The sequence below is a fragment of the Ochlerotatus camptorhynchus genome, unplaced genomic scaffold (genome assembly GCF_037179485.1).
Source record: "Ochlerotatus camptorhynchus isolate MF236.1 unplaced genomic scaffold, CSIRO-AGI_Acam_v1.1 ptg000038l, whole genome shotgun sequence".
In the NCBI taxonomy this organism is placed as follows: Eukaryota; Metazoa; Arthropoda; class Insecta; order Diptera; family Culicidae; genus Ochlerotatus; species Ochlerotatus camptorhynchus.
In genome coordinates, this window is record NW_027040529.1 from 2447046 (window position 1) to 2473503 (window position 26458).

Consider the following 26458-nt stretch of genomic DNA (forward strand, 5'->3'; position numbering starts at 1 on the left):
AAAGATTTATTCTTATTTTGAGGTATTTCGGTAAAATAAAAGCTGAACGCTCGGCATACAAGTACCGATGTTCTCGGTAAATTTTGACAGTTGAATAAAACTGATAATTACCAAGCGTTCGGTATTCTATACTTTTACCGAGATTTTTAATGAAATCTCGGCTGTTGGATTCTCGGCAGTTTATTTTGCCGGCCTATAGATGGTGGTTTCTGTGTTGCAATTATTTGACAACCGTTATAACATGTTATAACTCTATATTCTGAACGTACTATAACTCAATTTGGATTACCTCAACATAATTTTAAATTCAGACAAATTTGGCACGATATATTAAAAACATGACCAAGTTGTCTGAATGTTTGTGACCCACCGGTCGGTCGCGACGCATAAATTGAGAAACGCTGAATTAGAGCATCGATTCTCAACGTTGTCCCACCGGGCGATCAAGCTCGGTCTACATCGCTTCTTTTTACGTGAAAATCACAATACATACAACTAAAATTATATTCCTGATTCGCAACGGAGCTTCTCCTACCGACAGTCAGTTTCAATTCAGCAGTTCAGTTTGAATCATCGTCAGTTCATCACGTTTGCAGCCAATCCTGGGTTATACCTTGTACAGACATACAAAGTTCACTGTTGTAATACCGTTGTACTGCTTTAAGCTAGTACCACAAATTGTACGTTTTGAGGTACTTGATTAAAGGAGTACAACGGTACTAATTTGTATGTCTGTCTGTGGTATTATACGCGTTTGAATTTAAACTATCAAGATGAGTCCCTACTACGGAATGTACGTAGTTCTGGGCCTGGTGTTCAAAGCACTGGAGATCGTGTTCAGCGTGTTGAAGCTCAATTTAGTTGCGAAGGCTTTGGAGGCACAATTTGGCAATTTCATTATCGGACTGTAAGTGTACCGGAGATTATGTGGAGAAGTTGTTATGTGTTTCAATTGAATTAACGCTGTCGTGAGAAAGAACGATAATGATGAACGGAATTTGCAATCTACCATTTGAAAACCCACTTTGTTAAGAAACGCACCAGGGCAACCAAAATGTTAAGTCGTTCGATTTGCATATACAAAAAAAAATCTTTTTTTAGAACAGACAGCCCATCGTAACATGCATCCGACGATTGTTATCAGCGTGAACTTTATCATTGAAATGAAACGGTGTAGTCACAGTGACTGTGATGTACAACAATCAAATTATTATCATATTTTTATTATCTAAAACAGTCTTGTAAGCCATCGATTCTCAACCACTGAATGAAAAAAACACTTAATCGCACGGTGCGGCAACGTTGATAATCGATGTTGTAAGCGAACATTGATCGTCGGATTCGTATTTCGCTGAATCATGCTGAAATAAATTAATTTTTGATAATACCTACATAAATTTATTTTCTTCTAACAGAAATGACAATCGACCAAAAGAAGCAGCACCAAAGGATAGCGTTAGCAAAACGGAAATCAACCACCTGGCTAAGATGGTCGACTTCTGGTGGGACACCAAAGGACCGGCAAAAATGCTCCATACGTTCTATCAAGTGAGGTAAGTGCAGGCATTCATAGAAAAAGTTTTCTTCTTGAAAAATTTACTTATTGAACTATGTATTACAATAAGAATCCCATTAACTTAAACAATAATAGGACAGTTTTTCAGCATTGGCTGAATATACCAACTTAACTTTTCCTGGTCCTTCGATAAGACTTGACCTACTACATAATGTTGCGCCAACTCCAACTCGGTTCATGGTTGCTTGTCTCAAATTTCCCGAGCGTCCGCAACACATCCTAGATTTTGCACCACTTGGTCTAACCACCTAGCTCGATCGACAACCTTGCGACACAGGATTCGAGGCAAACGTCATGATTGTAGTGCAGCATTCTCACAACGTGTATCACCTATCGTATACACTTTCAGCTTTAGCGAATTTCTGGATACTGGGCTCAACATCTCGTTCCAGTATATATATAGAGAACTACCGGTTTGATCAGAAGTAGGGGAAGCGGGGGTAAAATTAACATACACTCTAAGCTACGATTACCTAAAATTATCGGTAAAAATTTATCGGTACTTTTTATCGATAAAAATCTTTACTTTTTACTTTAAATAGGCTATTTTTTACTATAAACTAGGACATTTTCGACGTTAATTATTGGTAATCCATGATAACCGATAATTTAGGTATGTGCACTTTCTTCGATTATCGGTAATTTTTACCGATATCTAGGTATTCTTTACCGACTTTTAGGTATGTGCATCTTAGCGTGTACCAGGTTAAATGAACGCATGACTCTTTTAACGGTGAAATAATCAAATTTCTTTAAATGTAAACAACTGAGGACGGGGTAGAGGACGTATTGATTGAATTGCCTGTGTGCTGAATTGTTTATAATTATAAATAAACCCTTAAAACATCAAATCAAGCATAACTATTCAAATCGACGTATCTGCTTTTGTAAACAATCACTTCAATCGAACGTTTGTCTTAAATGCTAACTCACCCACGCAAACAAACACCATCATCAGGTAGGGGAATCTTCTCCCTACTAGCTGTTGTGTTTGTGAGTGAGGTAGCAGTTGCCACAAATCATCGATTGCAGTGATTGTTTACAAAATCAGATACGTCGATTTGCATAGTTACGCTTGAAATGTTCATTTTAGCTGCTATCTTAATTTTACCCCCACACCCCCACACAAATTCATACACCATCGATTAACAAACATCTCCTCGATGCAAACCTCTATTGGCGTTGACGGCACCGTCGAAAAATTTGCTCTTTCAGCAAATATAGACAGTTTCTTATGGGAATTTTCGGTGGAGTGAAAGGATAGTACAAAGTCCGCCATGTTTCACGCACAGTCTGACGTTTACTTATGGATTTTCTCATAGGAGTAAAGAGCTACAGAGTCGCCGTCAACGCCAATCGTGCTCGGTTCCTCCAGCAAACTCTACACGCTAGTTCAAAACTACCCAAATTTGGGTAGAATCCACCCAGATCGGTCAAAACTGAACCCAAAAATTGGTAAACTATGTTGGGAGTGACAAGTTGACAAATGGACAACATCGACATGATTCCGATCGACTTTGTTCATTTTTAAACTTGACACACCCAACATTGTTTACCCATTTTTGTGTAGGTTCTTTTTTGACCGATCTGGATGGATTCTACCCAAATTTGGGTAGTTTTGAATCAGCGTGTACAAACGAAAGTGGTTTTCTGCTGTGTGCTGTATCTGTCTCCGGATTACCTTGAAGATTCCGAATTGATTGATCAACATTTAAATTCTATCTTTTGGGTCATATCCAAGATGAATGCAAATGACGACATCATCGTCATTAGTTATTTCAATTTATCATCTATCAAATGGTCCTTGAAAACCGGCGCCGGTGGTGTAGTGGTAAGCGTGACTGCTTTCTCACCCCAATGGGGCTGGGTTCAATCCCAACCGGGTGGTGGGATTTTTCTGAGGCGTAAAAATCTCAGGTCACGTCTTCCTTCGGAAGAGAAGTAAAACCATTGGTCCCGGCCAATATGTGTTCAAAGGGTGAGAGCTGCCTTCCTTGCACATTCGATTGCCGTCAATGGATCACTGAGGAAATAATTCGTTGGAATTTCATACGAAATGTTTATGGAATTTAACCAAAAGAATTTATTTAGAATTTCATACGATAGAAATATGAACGCGCACCCTGTTATCATTTATGTTTTTTGCAGTAGACACATATGGATTTCATAAATATGTCGTATGAAAATGATACGTTATGAGTATCAAATGTACGTTTCATTCGTATGAATTAGAAACGAGAGGAATACGAAAAGCAATCGGATCAACTATGAAATTCATTGTAGCTATTTGTAGTTTTTTTTTCTTGCAAATTAATTATATGCATGTATTATTATAATCATAAATTCATATTTATTTTATAAACAAAGAAAAATTAAACTTTGAAGCGTTGCATTTGAGTTTTTGTATTATCCAGCTTTCCATGCTCGGTAATGGCGGCCTGTTTGTATGAATAAATGTATCCTTCACTGTGCTTTTTGACACTATCTGGATGTTCGAATTTCAACCCCTTCCCTTTCCCTCTCCCAGGAACAGAAGAAAATGGAACAACATACGCCTAGAGTCGGTGTATAATGAGTCACGCCAAGAGTGAAGCCAAGTCTACCTATTGAACTGTCAAACCGGCTACCTATCGTGCAAAGTAAATAAACATTACGATGCTATGAAAGTTCCACGAAAGGTATTGCAATAAAATATAAAATATAATCGAAAAAATGAGCATAAACACGCAGTGAGCGTTAAATTGTCATGGGATACGCTCGGTAATGATTAGTAATGAGAATTTCTACTATTTTTTTGTTAAGATAATTTGACAAAATCACTGATATAATGATTTACTGCAGCCGCAATATTTTTTCTCTCGCTAGAAGTCATTTGAAGTTGTTGAAGTCCTCTGTTGCCAAGTGAAAAGAATGGAAATCTTCCGAAAACCGTGATGCGAGTTCAAATGTTATTCTCTTGGCGTGACTCATTATACACCGACTCTACATACGCCCTCCAGTTAGTGTCAAAAAGCACAGTGAAGGATACATTTATTCATACAAACAGGTCACCATTACCGAGCATGGAAAGCTGGATACACGGAACCGAAAAATTACCCAAAATTAAGTTCTTTTCACTCATCTCCCATGTTCCGTTCAATAAGCTAATTTTCAGTAAACCGCTTATAGTAGTTTGCATTTGGCTACGGCAAAAATAATTACTTACTCGTGTGTATTTTCTACAAAAAAATAAAGTTCAATTGACTCAAATTTGAGAATATCTCATATACTCACTAGTAGCTTATTGAACGATAGTCATGAGAAAGTCGAATCTCTCGTTCCGTTTTTGACAACAACAAAAAGTGAGAGTGGCTTAGCTTAGCTTAGCTTAGCTTAGTCTGACTGCACGTATCGATAGTTGCACTCCATGATTGATCTGAACCAGTGAAATTGTACAAAGAATCAACTGAATGGGGCTTGGGAGTAACCTGCCATTCTCAGTGTACATGTTCCAGTGACTCCTACCTTTAAAGATCAATAACGTCACCGGCCACATCCTTGCAATCAGGTGGGAGAGGGAAGGAATGTTAGTGTGTGACTTTTGTTGTTTTGGGACCGTGTTTACCTCTGCATCCCACAAAAGTCACAGGAAGGAGGTTTTGTTAGTGGGTTAGGTTCGTTGGATCAGGATTCACCTTGATAAGTGATGCGATCTTTTGTTTTGTGTAGTTATTTATAAGTGTTTTCGATTTATGCTCTAAACAGCCGGCTGTCTAGAGATGTAGATCATTATTAGATGTGTGTATACCGATTTATACCAACAATAAGGATACTGTTGGGGCCACTCACAAAGTGTGATGATGGTTTATTTTATTTTATCAATGACCAAAATAATTAATTATAAGCGGTTTGAACCGATTTAAACCAACAGCAAGGATGCTGTTGGGGCCACTCACAAAGTGTGATGGTGGTTTACTTGATTGAATATAAAATAATTATTAGAACCGATTTGACCCGATTTAGACCAACGGCAAGGATACTGTTGGGGTCACTCACAAAGTGTGATGGTGGTTTATTTAGTTCGGAAGAAAATGAATATGTATACTTCTTTTTTTTATATAATAGAACGAATTTGTACTGATTCAAACCAAAAGCAAGGGTTCTATTGGGGCAACTCACGAAGTGCGATGGTGGTTTATACTATAAGGGCATAAAACAAAATCAAGAGCCATTTCGGTTTCCATAGCTTCCTAGACACTCGGCCGCAAAATAATCTTATCCGACGGAAACGTCTCGATCATCGCGCGATTTACCGTATTGATTCAAATTCCGAACAGTGCGTTAAAATCATCCTTTGAAAAACACCTTTTTTACCTAAAATATTGCTGATCCGCTCAGAATGTATTTAAACTCACGACTTATCGTAATATGGACATCCTAAAAGAAAATTTTTCAAAATCCGTCCCATACAAAAACACAAGTGCTCAGAATTTGAGCGTGTTCGTAATATGAATCAGAACGGTACAAACTGTAAAAATACCATTATACAATACATACTGGTATCACGTATGCTCCATACAAATTTTTAAATCTTTTGTATAAAAATTTGTATCCGTAGTTTATGGACAGCCCTTAAGATCGCAGCAAATTATCCAAGTTGTAGACAGAGCTGGAATTAGGGCGTAACAGCCTTTGTAAGCAATGACTTCTCTCGCTGATTTCCAGGAATTCAAGGCACGACCACGGAAACCAACATAACCATCGGGTAGAGGAAGTCTTCTCTTACCACATGGTAATGTAGATTTGCGTGGACGAGCCTAGAACCTCTAGAAATCACCGAGAGAAGTCACTGCTTACAAAAGCTGTTACGCTACAACTCCAGCTCTATCTAGAGTTGTTCTACACGCTATTTCAAAACTACCCAAATTTGAGTGGAATCCACCCAGATCGGTCAAAACTGAACCTACCCAAAAATGGGTAAACTGTGTTGATTCCAAACCTGCAGATTTAGGATCGAACCCAGTATGGAAGATTTTCGGCACTAATCCTGTCCCAAACACACCGAAACGGATGCGGGAAGAAGATCAACCGACGGCAAAGCCTCCGATAATTCAACGAATAAAATCAGTCACAAATGTTGTAGAGACAGTTCTACAACGCGATTAGCGGCACCGGTGGTGTAGTGGTAAGCGCGACTACCTCTCACCCCAGCAGGCCCGGGCTCAATCCAGTCGGCGCCACCGGGATGCTCCGAGGCACAACATCTCTGATCACGCCTTCCTTCGGAAGGGAAGCAAAGCCGTCGGACCCCGGTTCATGAGTTGATGGGTCGACAGGTAGGGTCCAGGTGTTGGAGGGGGTAAGAAGTTGTTCGCCTCCCCGTGGTGCACCCTGGAAACGATGGACAACCAGTGCTGCGGTACTGATCCAGTCGGCTAATCGAACAACAAACGAGGGGAAGCGCCGGAAGGCGCCTTGCGATCGATGTCAGTAAGATCGCAAGTATGTATACTGACACACTGGCATTATGTAGGACACTGAGTGGAAACTTACCATAAACCACGCTACGGGCTGGCACTCAAGGTATTTCATTCTCTTAGTAGAGTCGGGTGGAACCGGCCGAAACGACGTTTGAGCTAATGCCTTGCTTGTCTCCGTCCCATAAAACCCTGGCAGGCCTTAGAATACGTTCCTCCCGTGCCATCCAGTTGGGGCTGCGGTGGGAATAGGTTAGGTTGAGTTATTCCCGTATTACGCGATCCGGCTCTGAACATAACGCCCCATGAAGGCCTATGTCAACCCTCGTCATGGACCTCACTGCTCGCATAGGCACCCATGGGGATCAATCAGCGACTATTCCATTTGCACGGTAGGATAGCGGTCTAAGGGGGACCCAACAGTCAGGATGATTAAACAAAATCATCAAAAAAGCCAAAAACCTCAAACCCCAGGTGAACAAGTCACCGAGGAGGCGACCGCGAACCCGTTCGCGAAGGGAGGTCTACCCAGATCTCCCGAACACAATGAGCCGAACAAACGGCCGAAATCTCCGCGCGATGCAGAGACAACGGCCGAGATCGGTGGACAGCCAGAGGAGCAGCCGAAGGACTGGCCCGGGCTAATCAGAACCATGAATAGCTTTGGGCCCCTCCCTAGGCTGCTGGCAATCGCGGGACAGCTCGACGCCATAATAGAGTTCACGAGCACGAAGAGCAACATTGCGAAGGACCTAAAGCAGGCCTTGCGACAGCTCCGTGCAACCGTGAACGAGGCCCAGGACGACCACGAGCGGCTCAGGAAGCGACTAGAGGTCGCAGAGAGGGCGGCACAGAAGGAACCGAAGTCTAGCCAGACGGACGCCTTCAACTTCGGGGGCAACAATACGATGTCCAGCGAGGCCCTCCACTTTGCCGTTACGCAGGGACAGAAGCAAAATCGGCCCTCACCTTCGCCAGTAAAGGGCGCAGCACGCCCTAAGAGATGGAAAGTCTCTGTGCAGGTGGAGAGTGTGGCGGTTGCCCATCAGTCCACTGCATTAGTGGACGTACCGAAAAAGAGGGCTGGAATAGCCAGTAGCAAAGTTGAGAAATGTAGCGGCTCCAAGGGCGGGAAGCAGGGCGGTAAGAAGGGTGCCCCCCCGAAACCCCCGAAACCCCCGGACAAAACTGCCCCAAGAGCAGTGCTGCCCGGACCAGGAACAAGGGCGAAGCTCTCATCTTCAAGACGGACGCGTCGACATTCGCGGAAGTCTTGAAAAAAATGAGAACGGACGAGCGCCTTGTGGAGATGGGCAGTAACGTGAGGAGCATCAGGCGCACTCGTACAGGTGAGATGCTCCTGATGCTCAAACGTGGTGCTAAGGACCAGGGACCAACCTACCAGAAACTGGCAAAGGAGGTTGGTGGACGAAGTGACGGAGGCGACCGAGATAGTCACGGCGCTCCGGGAACAGTGTCAAGTCGAGGTACACAGCAAAAAAAGTTGTTGAATATTACATCGAAACTGCTGCAACCAGGTCAATCCATCGGTTGTGTAAAATCACATTGTACGATGTACATCGATTTTGCGAACAAAATTACATCCATTGATGTAATATTGTATCTGCGTTTTGCTATTACATCATTATTTCATGCATCAGCTTGAATTACGTTGATCGATATTACATTTTTTTTTGCTGTGTACCGCAATCAGCGATTACCTTGAGGAAGGGACTGTTTTCCACCCAAGTGGCTACCATCAGGCTCTCTACAGCTGAGGCCAGAAAGGCGGTAGCCGCAGGGAGGGTGCGAGTGGGCTGGTCGGTCTGCCCCGTCAGTATTCCCCGACCGGTTACGGCTTGCTTTAGGTGCTTCGGTCAGGGCCATGTGGCCCGTGACTGTAAGAACACCGACAGGAGCAAGCTTTGCAGATGGTGCGGCTTGGAGGGCCATAAGGCGCGAGGTTGCCAAAAGCCGCCGAGGTGCACTATATGCGCGGAGAAGGGGAATACCCCTACCAACCACATGGCAGGTGGCTCACGCTGCCCGGGGGCCAAGAGCAATGCTCAGCCATGTTCGAGGTAGCGCAGTTGAACCTGAACCACTGTTCGGCTGCCCAGCAACTGCTGTGGCAATCGGCAGTGGAATAGGGAGCGGATGTCGCAATCATCTCTGACCCGTATCGCGTCCCAACCGGCAACGGGAATTGGGTCACGGACGCGTCGGGGATGGCGGCGATATGCACGATGGGGAGCTTCCCCATTCAGGAAGTAGTCGTGTCCAACTCGAGCGAGGGATTCGTGATCGCCAGGGTTAATGGAGTATACTTAAGTAGCTGCTATGCTCCGCCTACAACAACAAAAAGTGAGAGTGGGATGCAAAACTCAAAATTACCCAAAATTAAGTAAAAAGAACTTAAATTTAGGGTAATTTTTTTTTTCTCTGTGTAAACAAAATCACTCAAAAATTAACTATAAAGTTTTAAGTGCCGGAATACAATCTGCCTGGCTTTTGACGCCACTGGTTCCAACTTTAACTCAGTTACGTCCTAGGTTACGTCTGTTATCGCAACAGGATTGCAGTAACCGCAGTATTTTGATATTAGGCAGATTCTGTGGACAAATTGATAGTAAATATTTGAAATAATGGGCCGTATGAATAAAAAGAGTTTACTTTACTTTCCCGTGCTTTTCTTACGGGGAAAGTAAAGTAAACGCTTTTATTCATACGACCCAATCTTTACATTACCTTCTTACGTTTTCTTCTAGCCATTATGCAATTCACGTCCAAATCAAATTGCTCTTCTGGATCTACCAGTACACAAAAATGGTTGTTATTAAAGCCATACACTCTATTATTTTAAAAATTTAGGTAGGATCCGGAAAATTATTTAGAATTCATCGTTTTTACCTCTCAATACAGCCCAAGTTTCGCCGGAATTTTAACATACGCTAGTAATTTCGGCTCGTACGCCATATTGTTTTGTATTGAACAGCGTTTCATACGAACGACGTATGATTTTTTTCACACAAGATCAACTCATAAAGTTCATTGCAGCCTCGTACGAAATTTAGACTCATTTCGTATGGGAATCATTTTTGAGTCATGTAAATTTCATACGCATGCTATGAATAACATAAGTGTCGTATGAAACTATTTCCAGAGCTGAAAATGCTTGTTCATACGAAACATATTATGAAAATCGTACACGCAGAAAAAAATATTTTAAACGTAATAATTTTTGACGTAAAATCAATAAGAATTTCATTTTGTTTTGGCTGCAAAAAGAAATCATTATTGTTTCAACAATCCAGTATTTTTGTTTCTAAAAACCCATGGATTGTAAAATCAAAAAGGAAATCTGTTAGAATTTACAAGAGCTTTCATAGTTTTGACGTAAGCTGTCAAATTTGGCAGCTGGGTCAACAACAAAAATATGTTTGTTTTTAAAAGAGATTTCTGGTTGATTCAATCATATTTATTTATAAAGTCTGACAATTCACGCAGTAGAAATAAAAATATGTTTATTGATGCAAAAATAATCTGGCATTTTTTTATGTTTCGTTTTATTTTTGAAACAAAATTGCAGAAATTGCAATTGAATTTCTGAGGCAAAATAAAAGCCCCCGGTTCATGAGTTGATGGGTCGATATGTAGGGTCCAGATGTGGGAGCTGCCTTCCTGGCGTCAGGAGCATTGGTACTCGTCAGTACGGAAAACATGATCGACGGAAAAAAATCAAGGAAAAAAAAAACAGAAACATTGATTATATTTATCAACTGCAGCTCGAATTGCAGCATACTTACTTACCTCAAGTCTCAAGATTTTCGAAAATCTTGCACTTATTTCCCGAAATTCACAATTAAAAACAATACTTACGAGGAACGCGGAAGTATTGTTATTGTTTACATTTTTGTCCGGGTGAAAACGAGGGAATCGTTGGTAGCTATTTTTGCTTTCATGACCCAGAAAATGAACACAGCAAATAAATGCTAAATTAGAATTAACTATTGTTGGCTTAATAATAGAATATTGTTATTTTTACAATAGTTGCAATTGAAGAGTGGTTGATTAAAACAAAAAGAATCCTATTTTGAATTTATATGAATAAGTATTATTGAAACAACAAAATGCAATATAATTTCAACCGGAATTGTTTGCTTAAATACAATTAAAGTTTTTTTTGGTTCAATTTTCTGTCCGTGTAATTCTAGCTTTCTCAGTGTATGCAGCCATTCCATAGCAATACAATCTAGTTGTTCACAGAATTTCGTAAAAATTGGTACTTTTGTTCCTTAACGCGAATTATAAGACCCGTATATTTTATTATTGTGTTTTGGGTGGCCATTTCCATGTGAGGATGGTCCAAAAAATCGATTTTTTCAAATAGCTTATTTCAAAAAATCACAACTTTTGAACCACTGGGGCGATTTCAAAGAACGTTAATTATAATTTGACCGATTTTCATTTATCATACGACGATCATATAAAAGTTACCAAATTATCAGCATTATTAATGTATCAGATATTCATATAGTATTTACCTGACATTTTCATTCAAAGCATTTTCATTGGATTTTCTTATGGTTCAGTGTGGGCTTTTCCCTCTCAAATAAATAAAATAACACTTCGAGCACCAAACACAAATAACATTTTTGAGGATTTTTTTAAGCACACTTTTTATCTCGGTGGTAGGTTTGTGCTTCAGCTACTCACATAACAGTCTCTTGTAAATAGCAATTCCACATAACGTGGGACTGTTATGCTAATAGCAAAGCATGTGTTATTGAATTGTCCGTGATAGATTGTCTGAAAATTACAGCCGGAAGAGACTAACATGCAACCGACTTTTACAATTCTAGGGTACCACTTGTCGTTGAAGGCTTAGCCGAAACGGGTCGAATCTCAAAGGCCGATATTGCCAAACCGGACGCACTAAAGGGCGTGCGAATTCTGGAAGCTGGCTGCGGTGGTGGCGTTCTGGCCGAAGACCTAGCTCGACTGGGAGCTTACGTCGTAGGTGTTGACCCGGGCAAAGAAATGATTGATCTAGCCAAAATCCATCTAGAAACCAAATCCAGCGAATTGAAAGATTTCCTCGAATATCACGACATTACGGTGGAGGAACACGCAAAGAAGTTCGCTGGAACATACGATGCTATCATTTGCTCGGAAGTGATGGAACATGTAGATGAGAAGGAATCGATCCTGGAAGCATGTTGCCGTTGTTTGAAGGTAAATCAACAATACGTCGGAATCGTAAGCTCTATTGAAATTTTCCTAATTTATCTATTCCTTACAGCCTGGTGGATCCCTGTTTGTAACTACCGAAAATCAGACTATGTTGGCGTGGTTCATATTCATCATCATCCCAGAGTACATTCTCAAGTTCATTCCGAAAAATACACATTTCTACGAAAAGTTCATCTCACCCGAAGCAGTTGCCAAGATTACCAGCAAATACGGCTGCCAAATGCGCAGAGTCCGAGGATTCTTCTATGACCGAATGTTTAACTCGTGGAAATTCATCGACAACGATGACTGCAACTATGGACTGCACGTTGTGAAGCAATGAATAAAAATTTGAACAAATACAAACCACACCACACCACGCCTGAAAGTGTATCGTTCTTATTGCGAACGATGTTGTCCCTTACTTCTTGCACTTACGCAGCGGTCTATTTCGGATTAGTAAAATAACCACCAGATACCTAGATTTAAATAATAAAACACCTATATTTCATTCACACGTTCCAGTGACGGCTACGCAGATAAATCACTCATTCAACCACGATATTTGATCATTCAAGAAAGTCTTTTAGTTTGATTTGTTGACCGTAGGTGTGCTTGCTTCCGATTCCCGCGATAAATTATACAGCACGGTCAACGATTTAATTTAATATTTGAAAACAGTTTGTTTAGAAAATCAAGATCGTTAAAAAAAGTTATTACACAGACAGATAGAGGAATATATAAACTGAGGCAGATACAGTAAAAGATCACTCGCTTCTTTCAGCAATTTGTGCGAGTTTAATCAGATCACAAACTATTTCTTCTTTTTTACAGAAACCCGTCCAACAAAGGGTTGTTCATAGTTCATCCTTTGTGCTGGCGCCATTCGAGCGGATAAATTCAAACATGGCCTGAGCCGTGCGCTTATCTTCATAATTTTTGATAAACTTCCCCCGAACGAAGTACTTCATCGTGGGGAACCCTTGAATCTCGAACCGTTCGGCCGTTTTTGTGTGCTCAGTGCAATCAACGGCCGCGACCTTACCCGGGACACCATTCTTAACAAGAAGGTTAGCCACCTCGGCAAAGTCTGGCTTCATTCGTTTGCAGTGTCCGCACCACGGTGCGTAGAACATCACCAGTAGACGGTCTTCATTTTGCAGGACATCGTCTGCGTTCTTATCACTCATGATGATTATTTTATCCGAACCGGAGAAATCTCCATATGGTTCTGGAGCTTTCTCCTGCGGTGGTGCGTTGGGATCCTTGAGAAATTTTACGAAATCTGCCTCCGTCCGGCCTCCGTTATACTCCTTGACGGTTTTGAGATAGCTAAAGTACTTCATCGTTGGATAGCCACGAACCTCGTATGCCGAGCAGACTCCACTGTGCCGGGTGCAATCAACAGCTGCCAGGGCAACCTTGGGATCATCCTTGAACTGCTCGGCGGCGTTGGCAAATTCTGGCTTGGCGCGCTTGCAGTGGCCGCACCCTGAAACATTAAGATCGATTACATGAGAGACTATTTAATACATTTTGGACGAAGAACTTACATGGTGCGTAGAACATAACCAGTACGTGCTTCTTCTTCTTCAGGAATGGTTTGAATGTTTCGTCGTTGAGGTGAACGACTTCGTTCTGCTCTTCGTCCCAGGGTGCTTCCGGAGCCGGCGGTGGTGGGGGTTCCGATGGATTCTGGAGTGATAGAAGTTGTAAAGTGAGACATCGTCGGGGAAGTTTGTCGAACGAAATAATTTGATAGGCAGTCTCAAACGAAGTCAGTTGACTGGCCATTCTTTGTATCCCAGGGATGCTAGATGTACACTGCCGGTGGAAGCACAATAGTGCCATGTGTATATGAAAGTCCATAGAACATGGGGCAATTATGCTTCACCAGCAGTACAATTTTACCGAACTCCAAAGAAGTTTTGCAAATTTTGGATAAATTTTCTTAATTTCAAAGAATATCAGTAGATTTCGAAGGTAGGGGAAATGTTGGCTTCGGCAATACCTTAACCTATTATCGTCAGGGGGTAAACAAAGTCCTGGAACACTCAAATTTAGCCAATAGATGCTCTCAAAAAATCCACATACCAAAATTGAGCTCTCAAGGACGTTGTTTACCCCCTGACGATAATAGGTTAAGGTATTGCTGAAGCCAACATTTCCCTTACTTGTTTTTGGCAATTGTCTACGGTTCTTCACTTCATTAACCAACTTTGAAAATCGGATTAGATGTTATGCTACTTACCTTCATAAATTCAACAATCTTATCCGCATCACGAACATTCACGTCGAACTTGAATTCACCGTTGCTGAAATACTTCACCGTCGGATAGCCCTTCACTCCAAACTGCTGCCCAATGGCTGGCTCCTTGGTGGCATCCAACGCGGCCAGAACACCGGCGATCTTCTTGTCCTTCATGATGGTGGCCGCTTTCTCGTATTCTGGTTTCATTTTCTTACAGTGGCCACACCACGGTGCATAGAACATGACCAAGGCCGATTTTTCATCCTTCAGTGCCGGCTCGAAGTTGGCGCTACCCAAATGGACAATCTCCGAGGTCGGTTCCGAAGCCCAGTCCGGCTCCTTCGGTTTCGTCGGTGGAGGGGCTGCCGGATTCTTCATAAAGGCAATGATTCCCGCTTTGTTGTTTTCTCCGTCGAAGGTATGCTTCATGCGACCATTCCTGGAATTAAAAAATGGTAAGTACGAAACCATATTTCCTTTAACAATGCAGGCAATTACTCATAGTAGAGAAGTGTTGGGAATCCCGTGATGTTGTATTGCTTCCTGATGATGGAGTTCTCCGGACGGTTCACATCTATCGCAGCCAGTACGTACTTGGGTTTCAACTCGGTGGCTGCTGCTGAGTATTCTGGTTTGAGGGTTTTACAAAATCCGCACCACGGTGCATAGAACATTACTAATACTGGTCGAACTTCCTTCTTGAGGAACTTGCCTAGAGCCTGGAAGTAAACCATATTTATTAGTTGGAAAGTGACAACTAGCAAAGCCATTTTCTACCGCCTACTTACCACTGCATCCGGTACGTGCACCACGTCGACGCCAACGGGATCCTCTTCCCAAGGTAAATCTCCTGTTGGGTCGCGCATGAAATTGGCCATGCTAATTGCCGTCAACTGGCGGTCGTAATCCTTGTGAAAATCACCATCCTTGAAGTGCTTCAATGTATACGGAGCCGGATGGGCCTTGAGTTTCTTGCAGATCTTCTTCATGTCGCTATTGCTACAGTCGAACAAAACCATCGTACCCTGTCCTTTGATGATTTCGGCTGCATCTCGGAATGCATTCACGGTACTCTGGGCTTCCTTCAAGCTGGACACAAACAATACTAGCACGTTGGTTTTAGTGCGAAATAGTTTCTTCAGCTCCTTGGCATCGGTGATTCCTTCTACAACTGCACTCTTAGAATTGGTTTTTCCTAGAGTTGACGGCAGTATCAGTGCGCAGAGCTAAAATCAAATGCACCAATTTTAAAAATCCACTGAATCATTTAATAAATCACTTGATCACTTTGCCCCAATGAATTCATATTCCGGTATTTGCAACAAATATAAACGATGGATAATCACTACAATAATTGCCAAAACAATTCAAGTGAATGAGCAAGGGCGAGCAGGCAGACAGGCGGAAAAAATCCTGACGTGGCGGCGTCGGCAAAAAGGTACACTTCAAAGGGAGCGCCTACGTAGAAAAATCACTCTCCCCGGGTCAAATTTAAACCTATTTCAAACTTACCAGCACTAAAATGTAGGTAAACGAGAACTTCATGTTGATTTACACTTTCGGCGGCCGAATTACTACATTTAAATAAAACTTAGGCTATTTTGGAAAAATTTACGAAGCAGCCGGCGTTTGCAGCAGCAGACCCGCACCAGCCAGCGGCAGAAGCAGAGCTGCCAGGTGGTTTTATAAAAAATCTGTATCCACTCTATTAAAAAATCTGTATTTTCTGTATTGACGATTTTTTTCTTAATTAATCATGTTTTGTTGTTTTACAAATACAGTGCATACAAAATAACCATAAAAAGTGCTTAACCACCTATTCGGATTATGGTACCAACCATACGGGATATAATTGCGCCATTTGTGATATCGTCCGTACTTATTTATAAGAGTGATATGAAGCCGTTTGAAAATGTATGGAGATTTTAGTTTCTATTCATTATCTTCCTGATAAGCAGTTTTAAATGCAAAAAAGTGCACGAGTTCATTACTATTTGATATTTTTAATATAGATGAATACAATTAATTACATCATTTGTGTGGTAGTTACACCGAAAAGTCGAGAGATGCCGCCCCGCCAGTGCTGGTAAAATCATTTTTGCAGTATGGAGAATATCAGAAAATCCGCAATTTCTTACGAAATACATTTTCAATGCAAGTAAAATGTTTACGAGTACTTGTATTTGTACCATTTTAATGTGCTCGGCCACATTTCTTGTATTTAACATACATGCTTATATTGGAAATATTCAATTAATACTGTAAATCCCCATACAATCTCAAATCGTTTACTACCAGCTCCATATGCATCCGAAAGCGGTTGGTCCTCTGGTTGTGAATGCTGTCAAAAACACCATAACATTCATTTTATAAAAATCTGTATAAATCTGTATTGTAATTTAAAAATCTGTGATAAATCTGTATTCTGTATCGGGTCTGTATTAAGATTTAAAAATCTGTATAATACAGATAAATCTGTATAAATGGCAGCACTGGGCAGAAGCGAAACGATAACTGGCTCGCTGGATGCAATAATGATCATTGATGATGATGGTGATGACTCTTTTCGGTTTGACGTTTGAATCGTTAGCAGGGATGCCAGATGATTTTTTCAAAAGTCTGTATGAGTGTCAAAAAATAAGTCTGTATTTGTCTGTACACTAGAAAAAATCGCCTTCTTGCTGATTACGTATTTCCCACATGTATTTTGGCTATAAAATTGCTCGCAATCCGCATAAACGCGAACCATCACATGACCTTACCGATAATGGTTATAAATTGTTTATAATCCCTGCTAAACTTCAACTGAAATGGTTATGGAACTTTACATGAACGTTTGTGTGATAAAGTTTTAACCTTATGTATTATGGTTTTTTGGAAGCGGACCTTACAAATAATGGGTCGTTAAGAACCATTACCATTCCAAATTCTTGTTTTCTCCATACATTTTCGGAAAGAGAACTATATTAGAACGTTTTTACTTATGGTTTGAGAACATTAATGGTTATGGTTATGGTAGTCAGTAAGTTCCATTAATGGTTTTGTATTATCACTCAACTTTACGTGAAATATATCGTGAATTGGTAATCAGGAATTTACAGGCAACCAATTCGCGATATATTTCACACAAAGTTGATCGATGTTACAAAACCATTCATGGGCCTTACTGGTTACCATAACCATTACCATTAATGTTCTCAAACCAGAAGTTAAAAAGTTTTAGTATAGTTTTCTTTCCGAAAATGTATGGAGAAAACAAGAATTTTGAATGGTAATGGTTCTTAACAACCCATTATTTGTAAGGTCCACTTCCAAAAAACTATAATACTTAAGGTTAAAACTTTATCATTAAACGTTCATGTAAAGTTCCATTACAAGTACCATTTCAGTTGAAGTCGAGGTTGAAGTTTAGCAGGGATTATAAACAATTTTAACCATTTTAGGTAAGGTTTATGTTATGGTTCGCGCTTATGCGGGAACACACTAAACTGAATAAATAAGCATTTTAGAACTTAAAAAGTTCATTTTAGTGTATTTTTCTTCCATTTTTTATTTTTAGTAGTATACGAATTCAAAACTAAAACCGAGACTAAAACAGCATATTGCTGTTTAAAATCACGATATTTAAAAAGACTTTTTGAATTTACGGTGCGCACAATCTTAATTTAAGATGCATGACCAAGCAGGAAATAGATTATGAACAAATTTTTCTTCTCCGTCATCGTGTGCTACAAAAGAGAAGAACTTAAACGTCAAAAAGGTCAGGTTCGTAATCAGTAAAACAAAAACTGCCAGGTGCTTGTACCATTAAGAAACGTACCATAATCATAACAAGATGCACACATTCGAAAATAATTTGTTTATTTTATGTTATGTTTCAGGAACCAATTGGCGAAAATCTGTACTAAATCTGTATTCATTTTCAAATATCTGTATAATATCTGTAGTCTGTATCGGGTCTGTACGAGACTTCAAAAATCTGTATAATACAAACATATCTGTATATCTGGCACCGCTGATCGTTTGCTTATTTTTTTTTATTTATAAAGTAACCGGTTAAGGTGCATGCACAAATTACGCAATTGTCTTTTGCAGGCATTTTCACTATAGTCACTATATTTATAGTCTGGCGGATACAAAACCTTGCGAACTGGCCACTTTGGATATTGCAATAAACATCTGGGACCCCGTGAAAATACACACTAATATTGCTGATTGCATCTAAAACTGGAGTGCCCCAACAATGCAAAAAGTGTGATAAAAGTGCACCTTTGCGTCAAATCGTTTTGGTGTCTTCGGAGAACTTATTGCGCGCATCATAAGAAATAAGTGCACCGAAGACACCAAGACGATTAGACGTAAGCTCGCACTTTAATCACACTTTTTAATAAGTGAAAACACGCTTATTAGTCCTGTTTGGTGTGAAATGCGTAATACAATTCCACACATTTTATTGACGAATTTCCATGTGAAATTCCACATGATTTTCAATTTTAACTTTAACCACCGAAATCGTAGCAACAAACAGTTCGATTTATTCAATTTAATAATGAGAAAGGGAAACGACGAACGTACACTTTTCACGGGTTTCTCTGCGCTGCTACTTAAGACAAACGGCATCTCCATAGAAATTGGGTGTAATATCAAAAAATATTTTGATCGGAAGGTGATTACGTCAAAAAGCAATTTGACTGGTAACTAAATTTAAAAATGTGATCACACTTAGAATTTTTACAGAAATCTGTAAAATTTTACCAAAATCTCAACAGCTGAACGTTTGGTATAAACAGTTTCGCAGATTTCCTGTAATTTTTCACAAATATCTGTGAATTTTTCACAGATAACTGCTACTCAGAAACAACTTGGCGCATCTGCAGATTGTTAATGGTTGCTTTGTTTTTTCACATACGAAGCTTCACTGTGAGTGTATCTGCAGTTTTTGTGTTACCATCAAATTTTAACAGTTAAGTCATGTTGACAAGAAAAGGGTGTATCAACAAATTTTAAATACAAAAAAAGAAGATCAAATAGGGCTTTTTTTTTTTAATTATAGTCACTTTAACACTCTTGGGTCATTCGTGACTTGTCTGGGGGTGAGATTTGAACTCGTGACTTTGGCGTGAGTGGTATGGATGTTAAACCACTACGCCGGGGTCGCCCCTCAAATAGGGCGTTCATTAAATATATTTTCCATAATTCATTAAAATTTCCAACCTTGTTTTTCATTAACTCGTAGGAAAAGCATGTATTTTATATTCGGTTAGAAGCAAAATATCGATTTGTTTATTTTTGCGACTTACGTCCTTTTGAAAAGTTATGCTTGATAGCTCGCATTATAGTACCCATTAATGAGTACAATTTCACCAATTTTGAAGTAAAGTAGGTTATACAAATTACCGCAAATTACCCATTAATGAGTACCGTTTACCCACTTATGGGTAACAATTACTCATTTATGGGCATTAATTACTTACTAATTACTTGATTAATTTTTTCACCCATTAAATAGGTTAACCTACTTTACTTCAAAATGGGTGAAATTGTACCCATTAATGGGTACTTTCCAGTTACTGTGTAAGCAAACTTTAAACGTTTGTTTACGTTTGATGTTTGATGAAGCACCAACTTTGCACCCCTCCCCCTTGCAGTGTATTTTTCTACGTGGCTGTTCACCCTAAAATGCAGCGTCATTTATGCATATCCCCTTTTTCATTTGTTATTAATTAACCATTTCATTCTAGCAGTTAAAATGACGTTTACTACCACTCAAACTTTGAAATAAAACATTATTTTGAGATGTTTTCTTCTAGAACCACGATAAAAGTAGCCAACATTTGTGCGTTTCATAAAAATAGAAATTAGTTGGTCCAGTTTTGTGAAATCGCTGGTAGAAAGTCACGCCAAAACTGCTTGACAAAGTGGTGGGGCCGTGAAGGGATGGGCCGTGAAGGTGTCAAAATTTTGCATATATTGGCATTATGTAATATTTGAACAGCCCTTTGTGGCAAGGAGTAATCAACTCTGCACACTGTGCCGAAACACAGCATGACACACTGTTCGGCACGAAAATATTTAAAAAAACGGCAACACTGTTGAGCGCTGAAGCTTTTCTAATCGATTTAACGCTGCTAAGGTTTGTTTACTTCCAAATAAAAATATCAATCAATACTGGTGAAACAAAGATAAATCTAAGAATTTTAAAACGTTTTAAGAGATGTACCAAGTTTGATACCGATTTAAAATGGAAGAGACATGGGATGAGGTAAGTTTTGTCAAAAGAGCTGCTCAATTGAAAAAAAATGAAATATAATATACAATCTCAACTTTTAGGCGTTCTTTTGGAAACAGTTGGAGCTGGAGCACGGCCAAATAAATCTCCACATCAAGAATATATTAAAAGTCCAGAATTTATGCCGGCAGTCCCTAACAAACCTAACGAGGGAATCGATAGGAAAAATTGCTGAGGATATGCGTCGTATGGCTGACCACTACATCGAAGCAGCAGCGGAAGGTGGGGATCCACTCCTTGAGCTATATGGGCCTTTGTATGCTAAGCAGCCCCAGAAGTTCGAGTTCCTGGAAGGGGAAGTGCTGTGCCTGCTCGATTTGGCAGCGATCATCCGAAGTCGAGGGATAAAGAGCTTCCTTAAGCCACGCAAGAAACAGACTGGATCGGCGAAGACTTCCACCAGTGTTCTCGTACGTTCTGTGGAGGTGGATCCAAGTGGACATAAACTACTTGAAAAAATATTGACGTATTTTACTTCCAAGTAAGTAGAACTCTAACAGAAAAATTAATTCGTGAGCATAACGCAATCCTTTTTCAGAAACATTTCTGGGTCATTTTATGACAATTTCCTTGAACAGCTTCAGGACCTGACAATTCAGGTGTACGGAAATGAAGGCGATAAATACCGTGCCGAAGTAGTATGCCCAATTTGCAGCTCTGAGGGAAAACGGACGAAAATATCGTTGGCCATGGACCGCACTGGCAGTTGGCATATATTTAGTTTCACGCGACACTGCAATGCTGTCCATCTTGGATTGTCTCAATCTTCCAAGCCAAAAAGGAACAGCAGATTTGATGAAAACCAGGTCCAGCCGGCCAAACAAAGGGCTGTTTGTTTGGAGAGTGAAAAACTAGATGACCGTTCTGAAGCAGATAAAGGCAACGATGAAGTTTTTTTTCTAAACGTTCTGTTTTCATGTAAATGATGTATTGCAAACCATTCCAGAACCAGAGCACATTGCGGAAGTCCCAAGTGAGCAGCTGAAGGCAAGAAAACGTGTACAAGAAGGCATTGGGCCCAGTAAGAGATGCATTGGCAACATGGGGCAGCACGTTCCTCTTACGATAGATGTTACTCAAGAAGAAGGTTTCTATTTTATCATAGAGAGTTTATAACCACTTATTATTTGGATTATTTTGAAGACCTCGAGACCAGCGTGGCGGAAAAGCAAGGCTTTGCAGAACATACCTCGGATGAAACTAAGGGATTAGAGCGAGAATTAGAGTTATCTTTGATGCACAATCTTGTCCAAGTTAAACGTGAACATGACTGCGCTGATTCTGAAGTAACAGTGCCTCTGATGGTGGTGATGAAACTAGCACAAGATGGAGAAGGAAGTGAATCTGACGATTCTGAAGACGACGACCCAGTCGTAAAAAAAAACCTCACTCACTTAATTAATTTTGATGATTATGAAGACTCAGAGTAACAGAACACAGAACAGAACATACCGTTTTAAGGTTGTTACAAATTAATCTTAATTTAAATATACGTATTATTTAACATTGATTTTGTACTACAAACATTAACGCAACGTTTCCGGAAAATAAAAAGAAAGGTACCCATCGACATCAACAAGATATTCGATGTTTACAAACCCCGTGGAATGCGTTATAACGATTTGGAACTCGACACGGCTGCGTACGACTTCATGACGGCTAAGAATAGCAGTTATAAGTTTAAAAGAGCCAACATACTGCTTCGCTGTGTTAACACTGTTAAACGGCACTTTTTGCGACACACCAGTAAGACTCAGAGGGCGTTTTAATGATTCAACCTCTGAAAAAATATTTGGTAGCTCTTGGCTATCCAATGATGGTGCTTTAAGCGAAGATGGCACTCCAGTTGGACCCAGTCCTGAACACGATCCACGGACAGATTCCATTCGCGGACTCGACGGAATGCCAAAACAGATCCATTTTTTGTCAAGTTTTGTGAAGAAAATGATCAGCGATCTTGAATGCTACCCTGTTGGAGAATGTGTGTATGCTATATTGGCCATCGGGGCATCGCCGTTTTGTATACTGTACATGTGCAGTGATAACACATTCACTCATGAATATGTGACTCAAAGCACGAGGAAGCTGAATTGCAAAAAGCTGCTATAAAACTAGTTGCTCATTGTCGCGATCCGCGTCTGCTAACTGCAATGAAAGTTCAAACCAGTATTCCAAATGATTTACCAAATAAAATGTTTGGGCGACATTAAGTAATCAACGTAGACGATAGAGCGGGTTGCAGGCTTGTAATTGCTCATTAAAGCTAAATTGGTATTTTTCGGTATTATGAAACAATGGGATACTATAATGATAATTTTTATTTGTAAGATGCAAGAAGAGGTGGTAAAGTTTGTATATGACATATAAAATTTGTCAATTTTGCTTTCAGAAGGTCACAACTAGCGATTAGCTGTAACGATGAGCGAGCCAGGGTGGCCAGACCTACCGAATTATCGGTATTCCTACCGATTTTCGGGGTGCCTACCGATTCACAAACGAAAGGTTCAAAACTACCGATTTTTCACTTTGCCTACCGAGAATCACAGATTTTTAGATTATAATTAGAAAAATTGATTTCGACACGTTTAAAGCAGAAAAACTGAAGGACAGTAGTGTTCTGGAGCAGAGTCATCCCCCCCCCCCCCGCTCACAAAAGTTTCAAGTATCGGAAAAGCCTTCTTAAGTCGACTGACCGATAACTACTAACTACTAACCTTCTGAAAGCAAATTTGACAAATTTTATATGTCATATATACAATCATTATAGTATCCCATTGTTTCATAATACCGAAAAATAGCATTTTAGCTGTAACGAGCAATTGCAAGCCTGGCGGGTTGTTTCCAAGATACTATCCACTTTGTGAACAAACTTCCTCATAGTTTGCTTGGTCCTTAAATGTAAATGGCTTTGAGTAAAGCCTCGGGTAAAGCAGTATATACTTTAATCATTTACTATTCTGTACGATATAATCGATATAATTGTAGTTTTGTTCTCCTAAGATCTATTGAGCCGCAGAACGATACCTAAGTATGTTCAATTTTCTTTACTAAATACCAAAGTTATTGAGGCAAAATTGATCATAATACTAGCATTATTGGCAAATATTTGTTCATCAAATATTTTAATCATTTTTAACTTCTGTGGCTTAGATTTTACATCAATTAATCATAGGAGAACAAAATTACATGTCAATGTTGACCATTTTGTACGACGATCGGTCTACGTCGAACAGCACTGTATAATATAGAATAATGCGTTTTCAATATAGGGAAATTCGTTGTATCCTCTGCTTTTTTAAAGAAAATGCTGGAACAGGGCCAAAAAGTAATACACAAGCTGAATCCTTCAGATCTAAACGCTTCGGACAGGATGAAGTTCGATGTCTCCCGAGTTAATTGTCCCTACTGAGTTACCTGACTTATAACGAATATAAAAATAATGTAATTTAAGAGAGTTTTTGAGTGTGTCGTCATGACGAAAATAGAGAAAGGACATTTGCAATGTAAAATTAGACTACCCTAATAAAAATGGTATGGTTAATTTGCTTAACGACGTGTTCGGGGTATCATCCAAACCATTTGTGGAATTGTTCAATGATTTGGGTTATCGTTCGTTTGTGGTATTTTTTTATTAGGGTAACTATACGTTGTATTTGCGGTACTCGTATACAACGTATATTCGTTATAAGTCAGGTAACACAGTAGCGTTTACTAATGAGTCATTATCAGCATTAGAACGTATTGAGTTAATTTGATTTGTTTTGTGTTTTTTTAACTCTTTATTTGTTCCAAATTTAAAATAAATTACATTTCTTTTTAACCTAGGTGCTCCAGCTACTACAGTAACTTATCAGCCAGTGTTTTTACATTGTTCCTACCTTGGCAATTAAGTAATTTAAAAAGGGTTTCTATACCTGCATGTCAGTATAACAATTGACATCTTAAAACTAGAGTTGGTGCTCACACGCAGTGAGCATTAAATTGTCATGGGATACGTTTGGTAATGATCAGTAATGAGAATTTTTACTATTTTTTGAAAAGATAATTTGACAAAATCACTGATATAATGATTTACTACAGCCGCTATTTTTTTTCTCGCTAGAAGTCATTTGAAGTTGATATAGAAGTCTTCTGTTGCCAAGTGAAAAGAAAGGGAATCTTTCGAAAACCGTGATGCGAGTTCAACTGTTTTTCTCTTGGCGTGACTCATTATACACCGACTCTACTTAAAACTAAAAACTAAATCTAATCTAAGTAAGCAACTTCATCAAAATCATCTTTAGAACTTGAATCCTTTGAAGTCCTTTTTTCCTGTTAGGGCAACAACTAGACTATATTGGCACCGAGATTGGCACAGCATAAAGCATGGACGGTCTAAAAATGTTTAAATGTTAGAAGTTTATTCTTCCGGCAATGTTTGGATTTCCTGTTTATAAGCGGATACAAACATTTTATATATTTATTACATTTGGCTTGAATGGGAATATGCTTGAATTTAAAAAATAATTTATGCTCAAGTACTAATCCAAGATATTTCACTTGACTCGACCATGAAATTGTAACTCCGTTCACAGTGACTATGTGAATATGTGTAATGTGTTTAAAAAAGGAAGCTCTAGGAAAATTAGAAATTGAGTTTTGGATGCGTTGGGAGGAATCTTCCATTTTTGTAAGTAAGAAGAGAAAATATCTAAACTTTTCTGCAGTCTGCTGCAAATAACACGAAGACTTCTTTCTTTATCGGAAATTCCTGTGTCATCGGCGAACAAAGATTGGTGGCAACCCTGAGGCAAATCAGGGAGGTCCGAAGTGAAAATATTATACAATATAGGCCCAAGAATGCTACCCTGAGAAACTCCTGCTCTAACAGGTAGTCGTTTGATTTGAAACTTTTTTAATTTACCTGCAGAGTTGTCGGTTAAATCATTTTGAACTAATTTCATAATATATAGCGGAAAATTAAACTTTTCCAATTTGACAATCAAACCTTCATGCCAAACACTGTCGAGTGCTTTTTCTATGTCTCACTTAATCTAGCTCGGTAAAATCTCCAACAGCCGATTACTTCGGCATTTACTTTTGCTGATATATCTGCAAAATATCTGTTTGTTAGCTGATATCTCAGCAAAATGAGATTTGTTAGCTGAGTCTCGGCAATTGTTTTACTGAATTTCAGCAAAATAAATTGCAGATCTACTCGGCTGTTGGAATCTCGGTGAAAAATTGTATACACACTGAGATTTTTTTTGCCGAGATGGGCACCACCGAGCAGCTCGGTATTTTATTGTGCTGGAAATTCAGCAAAAAATATGTTTGTTAGCTGAGATCTCGGCAAAATTCCCGTTTGTTAGCTGAATCTCGGCAAGTTTTTCACTGAGATCCAGCAAAATAAAATGCGAGCTGCTCGGTGGTGCCCATCTCGGCAAAAAAATCTAAGTGTGCAGTTGAGCAGCCTTCAGATTTGTTTGAACGAATTAAATTGGTAACTCTTAAGAGTTGATTAGTGTCCATGGCCAAATCCAAACTGCTCATCTGTAAAAATTTAGTTCGTATTGATGTGAAGCACCCTAGGAAGCACCATTCTATTTAAAATTATCTTTTCAAAAAGTTTACTTATTGAATTTGCCCCGTAACGTGGGTAGATCACCTTTTCG

The 26458-nt window shown here is 39.6% G+C and overlaps 4 protein-coding genes and 1 pseudogene across 4 annotated transcripts in view; 4 read left to right on the forward strand and 1 right to left on the reverse strand.

Annotated features, from left to right (window-relative positions):
* The window catches only part of FucTB (alpha-(1,3)-fucosyltransferase 10), a 435464-nt gene that overhangs the window by 263979 nt on the left and 145027 nt on the right, over nt 1-26458 (forward strand). The gene's annotated exons all lie outside the window — the stretch shown is intronic.
* LOC135711932 (ubiquinone biosynthesis O-methyltransferase-like) lies at nt 750-12635 on the forward strand. The gene is made up of 4 exons (XM_065234911.1): nt 750-907; nt 1416-1553; nt 11895-12267; nt 12335-12635. Exons 1-4 carry the CDS (start codon nt 774-776, stop codon nt 12605-12607), a joined length of 918 nt encoding a protein of 305 aa, XP_065090983.1. The 5' UTR covers nt 750-773; the 3' UTR covers nt 12608-12635.
* Nucleotides 12745-16175, reverse strand: LOC135711756 (protein disulfide-isomerase A5). The gene is made up of 6 exons (XM_065234722.1): nt 16028-16175; nt 15304-15741; nt 15014-15234; nt 14516-14954; nt 13818-13959; nt 12745-13756 (listed from the first exon to the last, which is right to left on the reverse strand). The coding sequence occupies exons 1-6, from the start codon at nt 16058-16060 to the stop codon at nt 13122-13124; spliced, it is 1908 nt and encodes a 635-aa protein (XP_065090794.1). The 5' UTR covers nt 16061-16175; the 3' UTR covers nt 12745-13121.
* LOC135711466 (uncharacterized) lies at nt 20659-22349 on the forward strand. Its single transcript, XM_065234323.1, has 5 exons — nt 20659-20777; nt 20846-21285; nt 21343-21683; nt 21751-21891; nt 21948-22349. The coding sequence occupies exons 1-5, from the start codon at nt 20757-20759 to the stop codon at nt 22232-22234; spliced, it is 1230 nt and encodes a 409-aa protein (XP_065090395.1). The 5' UTR covers nt 20659-20756; the 3' UTR covers nt 22235-22349.
* LOC135711549 (uncharacterized) lies at nt 22412-23014 on the forward strand (annotated as a pseudogene).

Coding starts and splice junctions, on each gene's coding strand:
- LOC135711756 (XM_065234722.1), bottom strand. CDS start 16,060: ATGAAGTTCTCGTTTACCTACATTTTAGTGCTG. Junction 15,235..15,303: donor TGCACGTACCGGATGCAGTG/GTAAGTAGGCGG, acceptor GTTTACTTCCAG/GCTCTAGGCAAGTTCCTCAA. Junction 13,757..13,817: donor GGTTATGTTCTACGCACCAT/GTAAGTTCTTCG, acceptor TTAATGTTTCAG/GGTGCGGCCACTGCAAGCGC.
- LOC135711932 (XM_065234911.1), top strand. CDS start 774: ATGAGTCCCTACTACGGAATGTACGTAGTTCTGGGCCTGGTGTTCAAA. Junction 908..1,415: donor GGCAATTTCATTATCGGACT/GTAAGTGTACCG, acceptor TTCTTCTAACAG/AAATGACAATCGACCAAAAG. Junction 1,554..11,894: donor CATACGTTCTATCAAGTGAG/GTAAGTGCAGGC, acceptor TTACAATTCTAG/GGTACCACTTGTCGTTGAAG.
- LOC135711466 (XM_065234323.1), top strand. CDS start 20,757: ATGGAAGAGACATGGGATGAG. Junction 20,778..20,845: donor TGGAAGAGACATGGGATGAG/GTAAGTTTTGTC, acceptor CTCAACTTTTAG/GCGTTCTTTTGGAAACAGTT. Junction 21,892..21,947: donor AGATGTTACTCAAGAAGAAG/GTTTCTATTTTA, acceptor ATTATTTTGAAG/ACCTCGAGACCAGCGTGGCG.